Consider the following 20,139-nt stretch of genomic DNA (forward strand, 5'->3'; position numbering starts at 1 on the left):
AGAAGTTCCTTTAGCATTTGTTGTAAAGCTGCTTTGGTGGTGCTGAACTCTCTCAGCTTTTGCTTGTCTGTAAATGTTTTAATTTCTCCATCAAATCTGAATGAGATCCTTGCTGGGTAGAGTAATCTTGGTTGCAGGTTTTTCTCCTTCATCACTATAAATATGTCCTACCACTCCCTTCTGGCTTGTAGAGTTTCTGCTCAGAGTTCAGCTGTTAACCTGATGGGGATTCCCTTGTGTGTTATTTGTTGTTTTTCCCTTGCTGCTTTTAAGATGTTTTCTTTGTGTTTAATTTTTGACAGTTTGATTAATATGTGTCTTGGCGTATTTCTCCTTGCATTTATTCTGTATGGGACTCTCTGTGCCTCTTGGACTTGATTAACTATTTCCTTTCCCTTATTAAGGAAATTTTCAACTATAATCTCTTCAAATATTTTTCAGTCACTTACTTTTTCTCTTCTTCTTCTGGAACCCCTATAATTCGAATGTTGGTGCATTTAATGTTGTCCCTGAAGTCTCTGAGACTGTCCTCTGTTCTTTTATTTATTTTTTCTTTATTCTGCTCTGCAGCCGTTATTTCCAATATTTTATCTTCCACGTCACTTATCCGTTCTTCTGCCTCAGTTATTCTGCTATTGATCCATCTAGAGTATTTTTCATTTCATTTATTGTGTTTTAATCGATACTTGATTCATCTTTAGGTCTTCTTGGTCCTTGTTAACTGTTTCTTGCATTTTGTCTATTCTATTTCCAAGATTTTGGATCATCTTTACTATCACTATTCTGAATTATTTTTCAGGTAGACTGTCTATTTCCTCTTCATTTGTTAGGTCTGGTAGGTTTTTATCTTGCTCCTTCACCTGCTGTGTGATTTTCTGTCTTCTCATTTTGCTTATCTTACTGTGTTGTGGTCTCCTTTTTGAAGGCTGCAGGTTCGTAGTTCCCATTGTTTTTGTTGTCCCCAGTGGCTAAGGTTGTTTCAGTGTGTTGTGTAGGCTTCCTGATGGAGGGGACTGGTGCCTGTGTTCTGGTGGATGAGGTTCGATGTTTTCTTTCTGGTGGACAGGTCCACGTCTTGTGGTGTGTTTTGGGGTGTCTGTGGCCTTATTATATTTTTAGGCAGCCTGTCTGCTAATGGGTGGGGTTCTGTTCCTGTCTTGCTAGTTGCTCTGCATAGTGTGACCAGCACTGTAGCTTGCTGGTCGTTGACTGAAGCTGGGTGCTGGTGTTGAGATGGAGATCTCTGGGAGATTTTCACTGTTTGATATTATGTGGAGCTGGGAGGTCCCTTGTGGACAAGTGTCCTGAAGTTGTCTCTCCCACTTCATAGGCACAGCACTGACTACTGGCTGCAGAACCAAGGGCCTTTCATCCACCCGGCTCAGAATAAAATGGAGAAAAAGTAGAAAGAAAGCATTAGTAGAAGAAAGAAAGAGAGAAAGAAAGAAAGAAAGAAGCAAGGGAGGGAGGGATGAGCGAATGTAGGAAAAAGAGAAAGAGAGAAGATAAAGTAAAATAGAATAAAGTATGATAAAATATAATAGCATTATTAAAATAAAAAAGTAATTATTAAAAATAAAAATAAAAACGGACAGATAAAACCCTGGGACAAATGTTGGAAGCAAAGCTATACAGAGAAAATCTCACACAGAAGCATACACATACACATTCACAAAAAGGGTACAAGGGGAAACAAATCTAAAATTTTGCTCTCAATTCCACCTCCTCAATTTGGGATAATTCATTGTAAAAAGAGGAAAAGGGGAAAAATCTTAAATCTTGTTCTTAAAGTCCACCTTCTCAATTTGGGTTGATTTGTTGTCTATTCATGTATTCCACAGATGCCGGGTACATCAAGTTGAATGTGGAGCTTTAATCCACTGCTCCTGAGGCTGCTGGGAGAGATTTCCCTTTCACTTCTTTGTTTTCACAGCTCCTGGGTCTCAGCTTTGGATTTGGCCCTGCCTCTGTGTGTAGGTCGATGGAGGGTGTCTGTTCTTCACTTAGAAAGGATGGGGTTAAAGGAGTAGCTGCTTCGGGGGCTCTGGCTCACTCAGGCCGGGGGGAGGGAGGGGTACGGAGGAGGGCCGAGCCTGCGCCGGCAGAGGCCGGCGTGACATTGCACTAGCCCGAGGCACGCTGTGCGCTTTCCAGGGGAAGCCGTCCCTGGATCACTGGAACCCAGCAGTGGCGGGCTGCTCAGGCTACCCGGAAAGGGGGCATGGACAGTGACCTGCACTCGCACACAGGCCTCTTGGTGGTGGCAGCAGCAGCCCCAGCATCCCACGCACGTCTCTGGGGTCCGCGCTTTTAGCCGCGGCTCGCGCCCGTCTCTGGAGCTCCTTTAAGCAGCGCTCTTAATCCCCTCTCCTCGTGCACCAGGAAACAAAGAGGGAAGAAAAAGTCTCTTGCCTGTTCGGCAGCTCCAGACTTTTTCCCGGCCTCCCTCCAGGCTAGCCGTGGTGCACTAACCCCTTCAGGCTCTCTTCCTGCCGCCAGCCGCAGTCCTCTCCCTGCGCTCCGACTGAAACCTGAAACCTGAGCCTCAGCTCCCAGCCCCGCCCGCCCCAGCGGCCGAGCAGACAAGCCTCTCGGGCTGGTGTGTGCCGGTCGGCACCGATCCTCTGTGCCAGAATCTCTCCGCTTTGCCCTCCGCACCCCTGTTGCTGTGCTCTCCTCCGCTACTCCAAAGCTTTCCCCCTCTGCCACCCGCAGTCTCTGCCCACGAAGGGGCTTGTAGTGTGTAGAAACCTTTCCTCCTTCGCGGCTCCCTCCCTCTGGTGCAGGTCCCGTCCCTATCCTTTCATCTGTTTATTCTTTTTTCTTTTGCCCTACCCCGGTACTTGGGGGTTTTCTTGCCTTTTGGGGGGTCTGAGGTCTTCTGTCAGTGTTCAGTGGGTGTTCTGTAGGAGTTGTTCCATGTGTAGATGAATTTCTGATGTATCTGTGGGGAGGAAGGTGATCTCTGCGTCTTACTCTTCTGCCATCTTCCTTGAATCCTCTTTACTTTGTCTATTGATTCAGATGTTATTCTAATCCAGGAGTATCTTCACTGATATACCAAGAATAGTCTTTGACCAAATGTCTGGGCATCCTGTGGCCCAGTCAAACTAATACATAAAATTAACCATTAGAGTTTACTTTTAAAAAAGAGACCAATAAATAAATAAATAGACCAAATTGACAAAATCTTTACACTTAATTCTGTATAATACAGGCAATGAAATTCAGGGATGAGAAAAGGAAGGAGTTTAAGGGGACTCTAAAGGTGTTAATGTTATAATAGTAGAAGATAGAGAACCACAGTTACATTGTATGATTGAACTGAATTCAGACCCAAAGTACACATATACTATTCAGACCAGTGTTTCATTGATAACAAGTAAAATAAGTGATACTACAACTCCTTTGGAAAAAAAAAGAAGTGGCCTGGGGTTTGCAAGTCAATAAGTATTATTCAAATTGATAAAAGAAATACTATTATAACATTTTTTATTTAAGAAATATCCACATTTCTTAAAATAAGAATTCAACAGAAACAGTTAAAACATGATTTCCCTGGTGAATGAGACTGAGAAAAGGAAGGTAAAATTGTGCATTACAAGCTCTTCCATACTCTGATTTTAGCCATTTCAATGTAGTACTTTGATTAAAATACCTGTGATTAACTTAAATAGATGAAATAAATTCATACTTATAAAAAAGTAATTTGCAGGTATATACATCAAATGAAATAACCTGCTAACACAGTTTTTGATTTTCTAGCAAAAACTTTTCAGAATCATCCATTTCTCCTCCCAACATCCTCCATGCCCTCCTCATGCCTGTAACCACCCTTAACCTGGCAAATAGCAAATGGAAATAAAATAATTGCTGGGTATAGTGATATGAAAAGTATTTCCCATTTTATGTGCACTTTTCAACACAGAGAAAATAAGAATACATTTCTTTTTTTCTGCAGCAGTTTGCAAAATATAATCTGAGAGATGTTAGTAAACACTTAACTTTAGATTAGCTTTCTCAAAACTTTTAGACGCTGGAGTTCAGGTTTGCTTACACGCTGAAGCTAGTCCTCGGTATCTTTTTTAAGCCTCTCTTGGCATCTCATTTTCATGCTCCATCTGAGATGACTTGGAAAACATCCGAAAATAACAGCACCACTTCCACAAAACAACTGCCTGGACAGTGCATATTTCTATAGCTATCATTTATGGAACTCTCTGGGAGAAATTTTATTTTAAGTGTCAATACTAAAAGATGGTATTATTGGATTTAGCTGCTTCAGTCAGTAAATATAGTCAGTACCTACTCAGAAACAGCTTTTTTTAAAAAAAATAATCAGAATAAGAAATATTTCTTGCATTATTTTTAAATCACTATAAAGGAAAATAATTTCATCCTTGTGGATTGTTATCTTACATGGAGATTAAAGCCGCGGTGTAAAATGGCATCATGTGATTGTTCATAGTTAACACAACCCAAAGATTCAGCAAGTGAATCCTTCTGTAACCCTCCTGCCTGCTAAATGCAAATAAAACTGAGAAGTAGCTTCATAATGTAAGCTAAGCCTGAGTTGCATTGCTAAAAATTTAAATTTACCAATTTCATCTGTAGACATCAAGTTCTGGAATCATTCAAGATTCACAATTTTTTGATTCATAAAAGTTACATTTTTGGTCTTTATAATTACCCATCTATTTATATTTACCTGTTTATTTAAGGAATTAAGACAACACACACATATTCATCACATTGTTTATAAAAGGATAAGCAAAACCCATTGAATCATTCAATTTCCTTTGAACAAATGCAATACAGATATTAAAAAATAATTCTGAAAATTTTCAAATTATACTGAAAATGATTATGGTATATTGTTATTGAAAATGTTGACTCGTTTCTCATTTTTATATCATGTATATATGTATTTATAATCAGAAAATATTATATATACATATAAAACATATACAAACATATTTCTATATGTATACGCTTTCATTTATATATGAATATATGTGTATATCTAATGGAAAGTGTAAAATGATAAAAGAAGTTCTCTCTAAGTAAGGGGGTGATAGGGATTTTTATGTTAGTTTACAACATAAACTATTATGTTATATATGTTCTCTATTCAAATTATTTTATATGTGATACAAAGCAAATTCTACATTACCCAACATCAGGCCAACATCATTTATTTAACATCAGAATTGATGTTGCAAAAATACCAATACTTTTAGCTAGTCACTCATGTACTGGACTCAATCAATACTGAATAACCAATTTTATTTTATTTATTTATTTAAAAATATCTTTATTGGAGTATAATTGCTTTACAATGTTGTGTTAGTTTCTGTTGTACAACAGAGTGAATCAGCTATATGAATCCATATATCCCCATATCCTGTCCCTCTTTAGCTTCCCTCACACCTTCCCTATCCCACCCCTCTAGGTGGTCCGAAAGAATCAAGCTGATCTCCCTGTGCTATTCAGCAGCTTCCCACTAACCATCCATTTTACATTTGGTACTAAATGACTAATTTTTAACATTGCCTGTCAATGCTGGGTACTGCAGGTGATCTTCTTTAAGGTATTAACCTGCAATGAACTGTTGTAACCATTCTAATCCTCTCAAGAATTTTACATTCATCAAGCTCATTTTCAGTTCAAATTTAACGTATTTTCACATATTTCTTCTGAAAATTTAATCTCTTCAAACCCCAAATTTAAATTAGAAGGAAAAGGTAAAAATGTAAAGAGTAGCAGCAACTGAATTTAATTTGGATCTTGAATAGAGCTGAAAAGACATTTGCTTTTTTATTCTTATGTCAGTTAGAAAAGAAAATACTTCTGATTTTGGCTAAATGAAAAATTTTTTTGATGACTCTACTTGGATCACATTATAAAAACCTACTTAGAATTTTCACTTGTTTCCACAATATTAACACATATTCTTTGGAGCCATTCGCAAAATGGATCTAGGTTATAAAGACATTGCTTTTGCATTGGGCTTTTGCTTGTCTCATATCTTTAGATAAATTTGAAAGTAAAAGCAAATGTTCATGTGTGGAATATCTTTAATAGTATGGATGAAATTTGTAATTTGAAATTCCTAAGTTCAAAGAATATTTCTCTACAGATTGAGTTTACGCTTGAAACTTCCTATGCTTCACAGCAGTTCATAAAATATTGGGAGAAAAAAACTTCTTCCTGTCATTCTTTGCAATTTTCCTTAGACTTGAGTAAAATATGCAGAAACTTTAAAGAAAAATCAAAAGCTTGTACCCCCTTATAGTTTTCAAATTGTTTAAATTATATCATTTACCCAGTACAAATCCTTTGCTTATGCTCTTTATTTTTATTTTTTATTATTATTTTTTATTTTTTTTAGCCACAACTTCTTTTTTTTTCTTTTTATTAGTTTCTGCTTTATAACAAAGTGAATCAGTCATACATATACATCTATTCCCACATCCCTTCCCTCTTGCGTCTCCCTCCCTCCCACCCTCCCTATCCCACCTCTCCAGGCGGTCACAAAGCACTGAGCTGATCTCCCTGTGCTATGCGGCTGCTTCCCACTATATATCTACCTTACGTTTGGTAGTGTATATATGTCCATGCCTCTCTCTTGTTTTGTCACAGCTTACCCTTCCCCCTCCCCATATCCTCAAGTCCATTCTCAAGTAGGTCTGTGTCTTTATTCCTTTTTTACCCCTAGGTTCTTCATGACATTTTTTTTTTCTTAAATTCCATATATATGTGTTAGCATACGGTATTTGTCTTTCTCTTTCTGACTTACTTCACTCTGTATGACAGACTCTAGGTCTATACACCTTATTACAAATAGCTCAATTTTGTTTCTTTTTATGGCTGAGTAATATTCCATTGTATATATGTGCCACATCTTCTTTATCCATTCATCCAATGATGGAAACTTAGGTTGTTTCCATCTGCGGGCTATTGTGAATAGAGCTGCAATGAACATTTTGGTACATGTCTCTTTTTGAATTATGGTTTTCTCAGGGTATATGCCTAGTAGTGGGATTGCTGGGTCATATGGTAGTTCTATTTGCAGTTTTTTAAGGAACCTCCATACTGTTCTCCATAGTGGCTGTACCAATTCACATACCCACCAGCAGTGCAAGAGTGTTCCCTTTTCTCCACACCCTCTCCAGCATTTATGGTTTCTAGATTTTTTGATGATGACCATTCTGACTGGTGTGAGATGATATCTCATTGTAGTTTTGATTTGCATTTCTCTAATGATTAATGATGTTGAGCATTCTTTCATGTGTTTGTTGGCAGTCTGTATATCTTCTTTGGAGAAATGCCTATTTAAGTCTTCCACCCATTTTTGGATTGGGTTGTTTGTTTTTTTGCTATTGAGCTGCATGAGCTGCTCATAAATTTTGGAGATTAATCCTTTGTCAGTTGCTTCATTTGCAAATATTTTCTCCCATTCTGAGGGTTGTCTTTTGGTCTTGTTTATGGTTTCCTTTGCTGTGCAAAAGCTTTCAAGTTTCATTACGTCCCATTTGTTTATCTTTGTTTTTATTTCCATTTCTCTAGGACGTGGGTCAAAAAGGATCTTGCTGTGATTTATGTCATACAGTGTTCTGCCTATGTTTTCCTCTAAGAGTTTGATAGTTTCTGGCCTTACATTTAGGTCTTTAATCCATTTTGAGCTTATTTTTGTGTATGGTGTTAGGGAATGATCTAATCTCATACTTTTACATGTCCCTGTCCAGTTTTCCCAGCACCAATTATTGAAGAGGCTGTCCTTTCTCCACTGTACATTCCTGCCTCCTTTATCAAAGATAAGGTGACCATATGTGTATGGGTTTATCTCTGGGCTTTCTATCCTGTTCCATTGATCTATCTTTCTGTTTTTGTGCCAGTACCACACTGTCTTGATTACTGTAGCTTTGTAGTATAGTCTGAAGTCAGGGAGCCTGATTCCTCCAGCTCCGTTTTTCATTCTCAAGATTGCTTTGGCTATTCGGGGTCTTTTGTTTTTCCAAACAAATTTTGAAATTTTTTGTTCTAGTTCTGTGAAAAATGCCAATGGTAGTTTGATAGGGATTGCATTGAATCTGTAGATTGCTTTGGGAAGTAGAGTCATTTTCACAATATTGATTCTTCCAATCCAGGAACATAGTATATCTCTCCATCTATTTGTATCATCTTTAATTTCTTTCATCAGTGTCTTAAAATTTTCTGCATACAGGTATTCTGTCTCCTTAGGTAGGTTTATTCCTAGATATTTTATTCTTTTTGTTGCAATGGTAAATGGGAGTGTTTTCTTGATTCAGTTTCAGATTTTTCATCATCAGTATACAGGAATGCCAGAAATTTCTATGCATTAATTTTTTAACCTGTTCCTTTACCAAATTCATTGATTAGCTCTAGCAGTTTTCTGGTAGCATCTTTAGGATTCTCTATGTATAGTATCATGTCATCTGCAAACAGTGACAGCTTTACTTCTTCTTTTCCACTTTGGATTCCTTTTATTTCCTTTTCTTCTCTGATTGCTGTGGCTAAAACTTCCAAAACTAAGTTGAATAAGAGTGGTGAGAGTGGGCAGCCTTGTCTTGTTCCTGATCTTAGTGGAAATTGTTGCAGTTTTTCACCATTGAGGACGATGTTGGCTGTGGGTTTGTCATATATGGCTTTTATTATGTTGAGGAAAGTTCCATCTATGCCTACTTCCTGCAGGGTTTTTGTCATAAATATGTGTTGAATTTTGTAGAAAGATTTCTCTGCATCTATTGAGATGATCATATGGTTTTTCTCCTTCAACTGGTTAATATTGTGTATCACATTGATTGATTTGCATATATTGAAGAATCCTTGCATTCCTGGAATAAACCCCACTTGATCATGGTGTATGATCCTTTTAATGTGCTGTTGGATTCTGTTGGCTAGTATTTTGTTGAGGATTTTCTCATCTATGTTCTTCAGTGATATTAGACTGTAGTTTTGTTTCTTTGTTACATCCTTGCCTGGTTTTGGTATCAAGGTGATGGTGGCCTCGTAGAATGAGTTTGGTAGTGCTCCTTGCTCTGCAATATTTTGGAAGAGTTTGAGAAGGATAGGTGTTAGCTCTTCTCTAAATGTTTGATAGAATTCTCCTGTGAAGCCATCTGGTCCTGGGCTTTTGTTTGTTGGAAGATTTTAATCACAGTTTCAATTTCAGTGCTTGTGATTGGTCTATTCATATTTTCTATTTCTTCCTGAGTCAGTCTTGGCACGTTGTGCATTTCTAAGAATTTGTCCATTTCTTCCAGGTTGTCCATTTTATTGGCATAGAGTTTCTTGTAGTAATCTCTCATGATCTTTTTTATTTCTGCAGTGTCAGTTGTTACTTCTCCTTTTTCGTATCTAATTCTACTGATTTGAGTCTTCTCCCTTTTTTTCTTGATGAGTCTGGCTAATGGTTTATCAGTTTTCTTTATCTTCTCAAAGAACCAGCTTTTAGTTTTATTGATCTGTGGTATAGTTTCCTTCATTTCTTTTTCATATATTTCTGATCTGATCTTTATGATTTCTTTCCTTCTACTAACTTTAGGGGTTTTTTGTTCTTCTTTCTCTAATTGCTTTAGGTGCAGGGTCAGGTTGTTTACTCGAAATGTTTCCTGTTTCTTAAGGTGGGATTGTATTGCTATAAACTTCCCCCTTAGAACTGTTTTTGCTGCATCCCATAGGTTTTGGGTCATTGTGTCTCCATTGTCATTTGTTTCTAAGTATTTTTTAATTTTCTATTTGATTTCTTCAGTGATCACTTAGCTATTAAGTAGTGTATTGTTTAGCCTCCATGTGTTTGTATTTTTTACATATCTCTACCTGTAATTTGTGTCTAGTCTCATAGCATTGTGGTCGGAAAAGATACTTGATACAATTTCAATTTTCTTACATTTACCAAGGCTTGATTTGTGACCCAAGATATGATCTCTCCTGGATAATGTTCCATGAGCACTTGAGAAAAGTGTGTATTCTTTTGTTTTTGGATGGAATGTCCTATAAATATCAATTAATTCCATCTTGTTTAAGGTATCATTTAAAGCTTGTGTTTTTTATTTATTTACATTTTGGATGATCTGTCCATTGGTGAAAGTGGGGTGTTAAAGTCCCCTACTATGAGTGTGTTACTGTCGATTTCCCCTTTTGTGGCTGTTAGTATTTGCCTTATGTATTGAGGTGCTCCTATTTTGAGTGCATAAATATTTACAATTGTTATATCTTCTTCTTGACCCCTTGATCATTATCTAGTGTCCTTCTTTGTCTCTTCTAATAGTCTTTATTTTAAAGTCAACTTTGTCTGATATAAGAATTGCTACTCCAGCTTTCTTTTGATTTCCATTTGCTTGGAATATATTTTTCCATCTGCTTACTTTCAATCTGTATGTGTCTCTAGGTCTGAAGTGGGTCTCTTGTAGACAGCATATATATGGTCTTGTTTTGGTATCCATTCAGCCAATCTGTGTCTTTTGGTGGGAGCATTTAGTCCATTTACATTTAAGGTAATTATTGATATGTATGTTCCTATTCCCATTTCCTTAATTATTTAGTTTTGTTATTGTAGGTATTTTTCTTCTGTTGTGTTTCTTGCCTAGAGAAGTTCCTTTAGCATTTGTTGTAAAGCTGGTTTGGTGGTGCTGAACTCTCTCTGCTTTTGCTTGTCTGTAAAGATTTTAATTTCTCCATCAAGTCTGAATGAGATCCTTACTGGGTGGAGTAATCTTGGTTGCAGGTTTTTCTCCTTCATGACTTTAAATATGTCCTGCCACTCCCTCTGGTTTGTAGAGTTTCTGCTGAGAGATCAGCTGTTAACCTGATGGGGATTCCCTTGTGTGTTATTTGTTGTTTTTCTCTTGCTGCTTTTAATATGATTTCTTTGTGTTTAGTTTTTGACAGTTTGATTAATATGTGTCTTGGCATATTTCTCCTTGCATTTATTCTGTATGGGACTGTCTGTGCCTCCTGTACTTGATTAACTATTTTCTTTACCATATTAGGGAAGCTTTCAAGTATAATCTCTTCAAATATTTTCTCAGTCCCTTTCTTTTTCTCTTCTTCTTCCGGAACCCCTATAATTCGAATGTTGGTGCATTTAATGTTGTCTCAGAAATCTCTGAGACTGTCCTCTCTTCTTTTCATTCTCTTTTCTTTTTTTGCTCTGTAGCCGCTATTTCCACTATTTTATCTTCCATGTCACTTATCCGTTCTTCTGCCTCAGTTATTCTGCTATTGATCCCATCTAGAGTATTTTTCATTTCATTTATTGTGTTTTTAATCGATGCTTGATTCATCTTTAGTTCTTCTAGGTCCTTGTTAACTGTTTCTTGCATTTTGTCTATTCTATTTCCAAGATTTTGGATCATCTTTACTATCATTATTCTGAATTCTTTTTCAGGTAGAGTGCCTTTTACCACTTCATTTTTTAGGTCTGCTGGGTTTTTATCTTGCTCCTTCACCTGCTGTGTGTTTTTCTGTCTTCTCATTTTGCTTATCTTCCTGTGTTTGGGTCTGCTTTTTGCAGGCTGCAGATTCATAGTTCCAGTTGTTTTTGTTGTCTGTCCCCAGTGGCTAAGTTTGTTTCAGTAGGTTGTGTAAGCTTCCTCGTGGGGGGGGACTAGTGCCTGTGTTCTGGTGGTTGAGGCTCGATCTTGTCTTTCTGGTGGACAGGTCCACGTCTTGTATTGTGTTTTGGGGTGCCTGTGCCCTTATTATATTTTTAGGCAGCCTCTCTGCTAATGGGTGGTGTTGTGTTCCTGTCTTGCTAGTTGCTTGGCATAGGGTGTCCAGCACTGTAGGTTGCTTATCATTGACTGAAGCTGGGTGCTGGTGTTGAGATGGAGATCTCTGGGAGATTTTCACCACTTGATATTATGTGGAGCTGGGAGGTGTCTTTTGGAAGCTAAAGCAGAATGTTGAGTTTAAGAGAAAAGATGTAGCCAAGTTGAGTTTTTGTGTTTTGGTATTACTAATATGAATACACAAAACGCCTATTTGCAAAGGCTAACTATATAATTTATAATATTTTCAAAGCTTTTATGTTGTGTTGAAGCATTAAGAAAAACAACTCATTTTACCCCAAATTTTGCAAAACACTTATACTTGTGTGAAAATTTTAAATCACAGCCCAAATGGTATGGTCACATTAAAAGTTTAACAATTTTTCTTTGACTGATCCATTGACTGGAATGAGCTTTTAAAAATAAAAATTTGAACATTGAAATCAGATGGCTGTACCTAAATGATTGAGAATAATTTGAAGTATTTTAGATCAGCATTTGGATAAAAAATAATATTACTTATAAGAATATGTATCCTTTTTAATTTAAATAGAATGTAAATTTATATTATTTATGAAATATATGAGTACACATGTTCTTAGAGAATTATATATAATGAAATATTTATATCATATTATTTATCTATATAAATTTATTCTTGGATAATTTATAGATCTCCAAGGCTATGTCCATCTATCATTAATTCTTGGACTCCAGATTGAAAAACACTGATTTACAGTATCACAATAATAATTTCTCTTCTCTTTGGTCCTCTCCCCTATTATATTGATGTGTGCCTTATTCCATACTCTATTATAGTGAATTATACATGTGTTGTATTTCAAAAGAACTTAGCAGAAATTTTAAAAATTTCTATATTATAACATTTCAAATATATAGAATGGATTAGGGCTAACCATTTGCTTGTGAATCTGAAAGGATAATCAGTTATTTTACCTATTGCTTGGCTGAGTAATACTGAATAACCGGTTGAGAGTCAGTCTGTTAAAATGAGATACTCTATAGTACATATCTGAAATTAACCTGGTATGCTAAAACTCTCCTCTCCTTTCAAATGAAATGGCTCGGTGTTTTCTGATTTTTTTTTTTTTTTTTTTTTTTTACCATATGTCTCACTGGATTCATGTCACTGATTTCTAGCCTCATAGTATTTGGAAGTTGTATGATTTAATATATATGAGCTAATTTATTTTAATACAACAATCATTTAAATGAAACTCTAAGTACATTTAAGAGTTGTGCATTTCATTTTATGAAAATTTTATCCCCCAAAGTATATAAAAGAAGTAAATGTTCAAAATAGTTGTATTTATGCATGTTGATGGATTTGGGGCTGTACTTCTAACGTCTGTAATGCACGGAGAAATAAGAAGCGTTGACAGGAGAATGGATGAAAGGATAGGGATATGATCTATTTATGTGATAAGTCAAAAGCCTATATGATTAAATTGGAAGGTAAACAGTGGAATCTCTGATATATATATATATATATATATATATATATATATATATATATATATATATATATATAGGTGTCCACCATACATTTTTTTTCAACTCTTTTTTGTGTTAAAAATGTTTATAATCAAAAAATTAGTGGGAAAAAAGGAAAGAAAAACATAAGATTTTGGTTTAACTTTTCTGGTAAATTATACTGCAGGTATGGCTTTTTAACGTGGGGCCATCCCTTTAATGGTGTTTCTCTGTCTCTCTTTCTCTCTCTCTCTCCCTAAAGCTCCATTCTGACTTAGATAAGGGAGAGGGCACTGTTAAATACACCCTCTCAGGAGATGGCGCTGGCACCGTTTTTACCATTGATGAGACTACAGGGGACATTCATGCAATAAGGAGCCTGGATAGAGAAGAAAAACCTTTCTACACACTTCGTGCTCAGGCTGTGGATATAGAAACCAGGAAGCCCCTAGAGCCTGAATCAGAATTCATCATCAAAGTGCAGGATATTAATGATAATGAACCAAAGTTTCTGGATGGACCTTATATCGCTAGTGTCCCAGAAATGTCTCCTGTGGGTGAGTAAGCGAATCAAAATTCTGTTTGATGAGATGAGGCATTTTCAACATTTATTTTTTCCAGGTTGATGGAAATATCTTGTTTGTAACTCAGAAGATTATTCCTGCACTGTAGAGGATACAATTAATTTCATTTACCTTTTTTTCTACTTAACTATTTTTTCTTCCTGCTCCATTCTAAATTTATGAATAGATACATAAATTTCTAGGATATATAACATTCTTCACTATTTTACAATCTTTGCATTTCCCTGAATTCATGGAATTCCTTTGTACTTTAAGTACATAACTCACTTTGTACCATAATTGATTGTCATTGCAAATTCAGACGCCTACACAGTGCTGGACGTAACACCAAATACCAGATAGTCATTCTTCACTCAAAATAAATTATCCAAAGTATGTATTGCATCTGAGTCTCAAAGTGGTTCAGAAAGGGATGTGTTGCACTCTTTGTAGCTATCCATAGAGACACTGAGAAAAGGAATTTTACCCTTTGTGGTTATAAGTAACCTACAGTAGTTATTCCATCAAACTAGGAAACAAATATCTTTATGAAGTCATTACTAGAATAAATTTACAGTTAAGCTATAGTATCATCATCATTCTTAATAATTTAAATAAAATATAAATTCAACAACTTCAATTCTCAAAGTCCTATAATATGTGTTTTAAGGTCAATGAGTTAAGGATTCCAGCTTTACTGACAAGTTTTAATTATAAATTTTATTCCTTAGTCACCACTGCCAATCACTCAATTTATTTCATAATAACTTCTGGTTTCTAGCACATGTGTAAGATAAAGCTACTCATCACTTCTAGGTTTCAATTTGAAACTCTCATATATGAGCCATTGTTACTATTTCCCATGTGTGACATTTCTCAGAGGGCTTCTTTTGTCCCCACAACCATCCCAGACATGCAAAGAAGATTGCACAGACTACCCTGAAGGCAGACGCAGGTTAGTGGCTGTAGGAGTTGTCACATGGATTTACCATAAATGCACTTGAAAGTGTGTCTGTGACCTTATCAGGCATTCAAAGACCATATTCTCTCCTTCACCTAAGAAATCAGCTCAGAGGAGTTCACTTCAATTTAAAAATTTTGTATGCATATTCAGGGCTGCAAATCTTTTATTCAGTTTCTGCTATTTTTTTTTTTTTGAGCTGCCTCTTTTACACAGTGCTATGATTCCTACAGATTTAGAAATACAACTGGGAAAATGTATTAGAAACTAGTCCCTGAAAATGGGGACAGCTGTTTTTAAAATCGTGTCTTGGTTTTCCAGGGGCAGAAAAATGCAGACAGTACTTTGAGGAAAAGTATGACCTTTAAGAAGACAATGCAATCCAGTACATAAATTCTTTAACCTGATGCTTATTTCATGTAAATTGGAAATATTTACACGAATTTATGGCCTTTAGTGACACTTTATTACTGAAACAGCATCCTTAAAGCAAACACACACATCCCTCTACAGTATTAGAAAGTTCTGTCTTGTTAGATAAACAATTAGGCTTTTTGTGGTGCCAATTAAGATAAAGGATAGGATTGCAGAGCTGAGCCCTTATATAAGGAGTTTGCAGGTAGTGCCTGAAGAGAGAAATAAATCTGGAAAATCAGTCAAAGTGTAGGTGAGTGAGAGAACAAAGTGAGCCCAGCTTTAATACTGGGGTGACACAGAATTTGCTGTGCTGCCACGAGTTATCAGAAAGATCTATGCAAGAATAGGTTCTTTAAAATGTTTTCTCATGTACCGTAACTGAAATTTCTCATTGGTTATTCAAGAGACCTTAGTAAATACCTCAACTGATTTTCAATGCACCCTCCCTTTTATTTTTTTTTTTTAATAACAGAACAGTATTTCTTTTGAATGTGGAACCATAACATGAGTTCACCCAGGTATTCTTGGACTATATTAACACAATATGCCCTTTTCAAATAAATACTAAGAAGTAGAAACACCACTTGCAAATTCAGTATTAGAAATGAAATACCTATCAGGCAGTACTTTTGCCATCCTCTGGAATCCTGCCTATACACCTGTAACCAAATACATCCATTAGAGACCCAGTTAGATTTGCAGTATTTCTTGTTTTGGCTTTTACCTGAGCAACTTAAAGCTAGCCAGAAGCTGCTGTGCATCCAGACAAAACATTTATGTCCCTAGAGCCCCTGAACTCCATTCCCAAGCACACCCTTCTTAACCTATGGAAATGGTTTAGTGCCCTAAGTCACTCTATCTAATGAATATTCTTTTCTTTATTTTCTTTTTCCACATTCCTTCTAGGCAATTTGTGCTTCTGTATCATTTTCCTTGGAATATTAAAATAATGTTTAGTCAACACCAGATAGAACTAGCCATGGTGTATTGGGCAATATAGCTATTGCAGCAAATCTCACTGTTGGCTTTGTATATCTGTGATTGAGGTATCCTCTAGGAGGTAACTGTCCTTTCCCAATAACTGAGAATGTTCTTATTTCACTTTTAATAAAAGACTCAACCAATTTAAAAAGAATATAGTAAAATAGCTTATTGTGTAATACAAAAGGTCAAGAAATAGTCTGTTAGGCAAATGTCAATTTAGTAATAATGGATTGTACATCTGAAAATATGATGAACGATTAAACCAGGAATGAAAAAAGCTAACAGGAAAATTATAAAAAACATAACTCTACAAAGGGAGGATGGTGGTGAACAGGGTGGGTGAAGATTTTAAAGGAAAATCAGTATTTAAGATTATAAGACTATGGAAAATATTTAGTTCCCAAAAGTTGAAGGAAATTCTCATGAATCTATGAATTGTTTAAGAGAAAGGTCACTTTGTCACTTGTGCTACATCCAATATGCCATGGAAGTAATTGATATTCACAGATAAAGTGCTTTTACTCTGACCTAAGGAAATTACTTAATGATCCAGATATTCCCCAACTCAGAGTTTCTCCTTGGAGACAAATTTGGACGTTATGAATGTGGTCTTAATTCTGTAAGATCACTAGAGTAACAATGAATTACAGTAATGTGCCTTCTTTAATATCTGATGATTTTGCATCAGTAGAGTGTGCAGTTTAAGCTACTTTTCCGAGAGTGCTGACATGTTTAACATCTTTAAATCCATATTCATACCTGCATTGTCTTCCTCAGCCTGAGCTAAACCAGTTTTAGGCTGCTGATTTGGTTATTCGTAACCAGGTCCCTATGATACCTTTTATAGATGTCAATTGTGAATCATAATTTATTAAGTTAAGACCTACCATGTCCTGAGCAATAGGTAGGGACCAGGTGACCTAATAGAGATTTGCATTACTTGTTTTATTTAACTATTACAATAATTCCGTGCAGTGTTGTTTACTATTTGATGTTTATTTTTCTATGAAAATTCCTGTGGATCAGAAAGTAGGAATTACTCCCAGGCTCTTTAGAACAAAGTTAATTGCAATCAGTTGTACCCTTTTTCTAGGGTTAGTGGTTTCTAAAATTTCTTTGGGAGCTTTAAGTTTATTTTTTAATCTCAGATGAACTTGTAAAGACTTTGGAATTCATGTTATATTATTGTATTATATTATAATTTGAGGATGGGGGTCTATGCTTAAAACAAAAAATCTGAGGAATATATCTCTTATCCACTGATTTAAAAAATATGTTTAGAAAAATTTAAATAAAACAGGATATACCTAAAGGAAATTATACTGCTGGTTTCATAGAAAAGTAAATAACATGTACCCCCTTGCTTTTTTCTATGAATTGTATTTTGATTTACATTGAGTTTGGGGATATATTCCAAGATGAAATTGTTGGTGGAGTTTTTGGTAGGTTATTAAACAGAGAATATTTTCTACATGGTCACACTTAAATAGTCCAACTCCAAGAAGGAAATAGTGAAGGCTGTGACTATAGTTAATATTAATTTATTATACCTTTATTATGATTTTGAAACATATGTAAATCTCCACACTTCCTTGCTTTCATGGAAGTGTTATAGAAAAAGAAACAAAAAAAAATGATAGAAAACACTTTATCATACAAGCCAGCCATGGCCACATAGAGCAGCTCAAGTAATATAGAATGAACAGGCAAACTATCATTGGTTTCTATCTGTTCCCCATAAGCACAGGACTACCTTGTTAGGAGACTGGAGAAAGAATGTTGGCTGTTTTCTACAAATAAAGACATTCTCCTCATACAACCAAAATACATTTATTAAAATCAGGAAATTAACATTAATGCATTATTACAATCCAATCCTTATACTCTGTTCAAGCTTCATCAATTGTCTCCACAGTGTCTTATATAATAAAATGTTCAAGGTCAAAATCACCTACTGCATTTAAATGCCAGATTTCTTTAGTTTCCTTCAGTCTGGAACAGTTCTTGACTTTTCTTGACTTCCATAACCCTAACATGTTTTTCCTGACCAGTTATTTTTTAGAATGCCCATCATATTGGGTATGTCTGATGTTTCATCATGTGAAAATTCAGCGTATGCATCTTTGTTAGGTATATCATGGAGGAGATGCTGTATTCTTCTTGTTGCATTCTGTCAGGTAGAACATAGTTTCAATTTGTCCTACTACTAATGATGTTCATTTTTATTACTTCAAAAAGGTTGCATATTACTTATCTATTGCTGCATAATACATTGACTAAAAACTTGGCAATGTAAAATAATAAGCATCTATTTTCTCCCAGGAACATGGATATCCAGGAGTGGCTTAGCTGGGTACCTTTGACTCAAGGTCTCTCAAGAAATTGCATCCAATCTGTTTCCTGGGGCTATGGTCTTAACTGGGGTGAGGTAGGAAATCGCTTCCATGTTTGTTCATGCAGTTGTTGGCATGCCTCAGTACCTTGCATGGACCTCACCACAGAGCTACCTCGCAATATGGCATCTGCCTGGCTCCAGGATGAGCTATCTAAGAGAGAGCTAGAGAGAGAGAGAACATCTATGATCAAACTCACAGCCTATTTATAATCTAATCTTGAAAGTGATACATTATCATTTCTGCCATATTCTAATTGTTATAAGTAAGTCCCGTCCACATTCAGAGAATGGAATTACACAAGAGCATGAATACATGGAAGCTGGAATCTCTGAGGGCCCTCTCTACTTACCACAGTCCACCACTGTCCCCAAAGATATATCATACAACATATACTCAGCCCCTTTCTAGGACCCTAAAATCTGTTTTCCACTTATTGTATTAGTTCATATTCCAGAAACTCATCACATAACTTAAGTCCAAGTGCAAATGAGGTTCCTCAGACTTATTTCCTCTTGATCTGTAGACCTGTGATGCTAAAGAGACCAGCTGCTTACCTCACATACACCCAACGTACAATGGTGAGATAAGCATAGGATTACTTCTGTAGACATTTCTGTTAAAAAAGGGGGAAAAGGCACAGAACAAAAAAGAGTTACTGGGCCATGACATTTCTGAAATCTAGCTGGTAAATGCTGAATGCTCTTTGATTAGGTACAAGGGCTGGGAATATTTGTCCACAGATCTCACCTCCACTATCTGGGCTCTTGATTCTCCATTCTGAGTAACCCTTTCTTTTTCATGAAATATAGCATGTACTTGAAACTAAGGAACTCTCTTTGTTGGCTTCCTGCCAATTGAATTCAAGGGGTCTAAAAACCTTTCCTCACTGTACAATCTCCAACTCTCCTTCTTCAGTCCACTCTTGTGATGCTTCTACATGTAGAACTATTCTTAAGAACTGTGTAGGTGCTATGGCTATCCCAGGAGTCCTCCCTCACTCTGCTCTGGCTTCAGTACCTTGATTTGGTCTATTGCAGCTTCTCCCCAACTCCTCCAATTGCCTATCTCTGCCAGCACAAAAGTTCAGCTAGGCTTTAGCACTGAATTATTCTAGAAGATAAGCAAAGAGGAAATGGCTTTCTTTGATTCTTAGAGGGACTTAGGGAGTTTCTAGAAGTGCTTACCTCCGAGTTGTATTTTCCACATGCATTAACAACGTTTAAATCATTCGTTTTGAATTTCCTCCATAATTTGTTGAGCTGAGACCAAATTTTGATATGAGAGGCCAAAAATGACCTAGGAAGTAGTTGTTAAGGCCAGAAGCTGAAATAAATATACTGGTTTTTCAAAAAAAGAAATTTTCCATATTGGGACATATCTTTTCTATTCATAGTCAATGAAAAAAGATTTATACAGAGAGACAGAGGACAAATCTCTGTTGTAACATGTTCTAGCCATACACTGTGTGAGCACTGAACTTAAGAGTCCAAATCCATGCTCTACCATTTCCTAGTTGTGAGGATTTGCGT

At 36.1% G+C, this 20,139-nt stretch overlaps 1 protein-coding gene across 1 annotated transcript in view; it reads left to right on the forward strand.

Annotated features, from left to right (window-relative positions):
- The window catches only part of CDH12 (cadherin 12), a gene marked incomplete at both ends in the record, with an annotated part of 277,190 nt that overhangs the window by 75,392 nt on the left and 181,659 nt on the right, over window positions 1-20,139 (forward strand). Inside the window, 1 exon segment of the mRNA XM_079703115.1 lies at window positions 13,552-13,846. Within this exon segment, the coding sequence (XP_079559241.1) occupies window positions 13,552-13,846 (295 nt within the window).

The sequence above is a fragment of the Hyperoodon ampullatus genome (assembly GCF_949752795.1).
Source record: "Hyperoodon ampullatus genome assembly, chromosome: 4".
NCBI lineage: Eukaryota > Metazoa > Chordata > Mammalia > Artiodactyla > Ziphiidae > Hyperoodon > Hyperoodon ampullatus.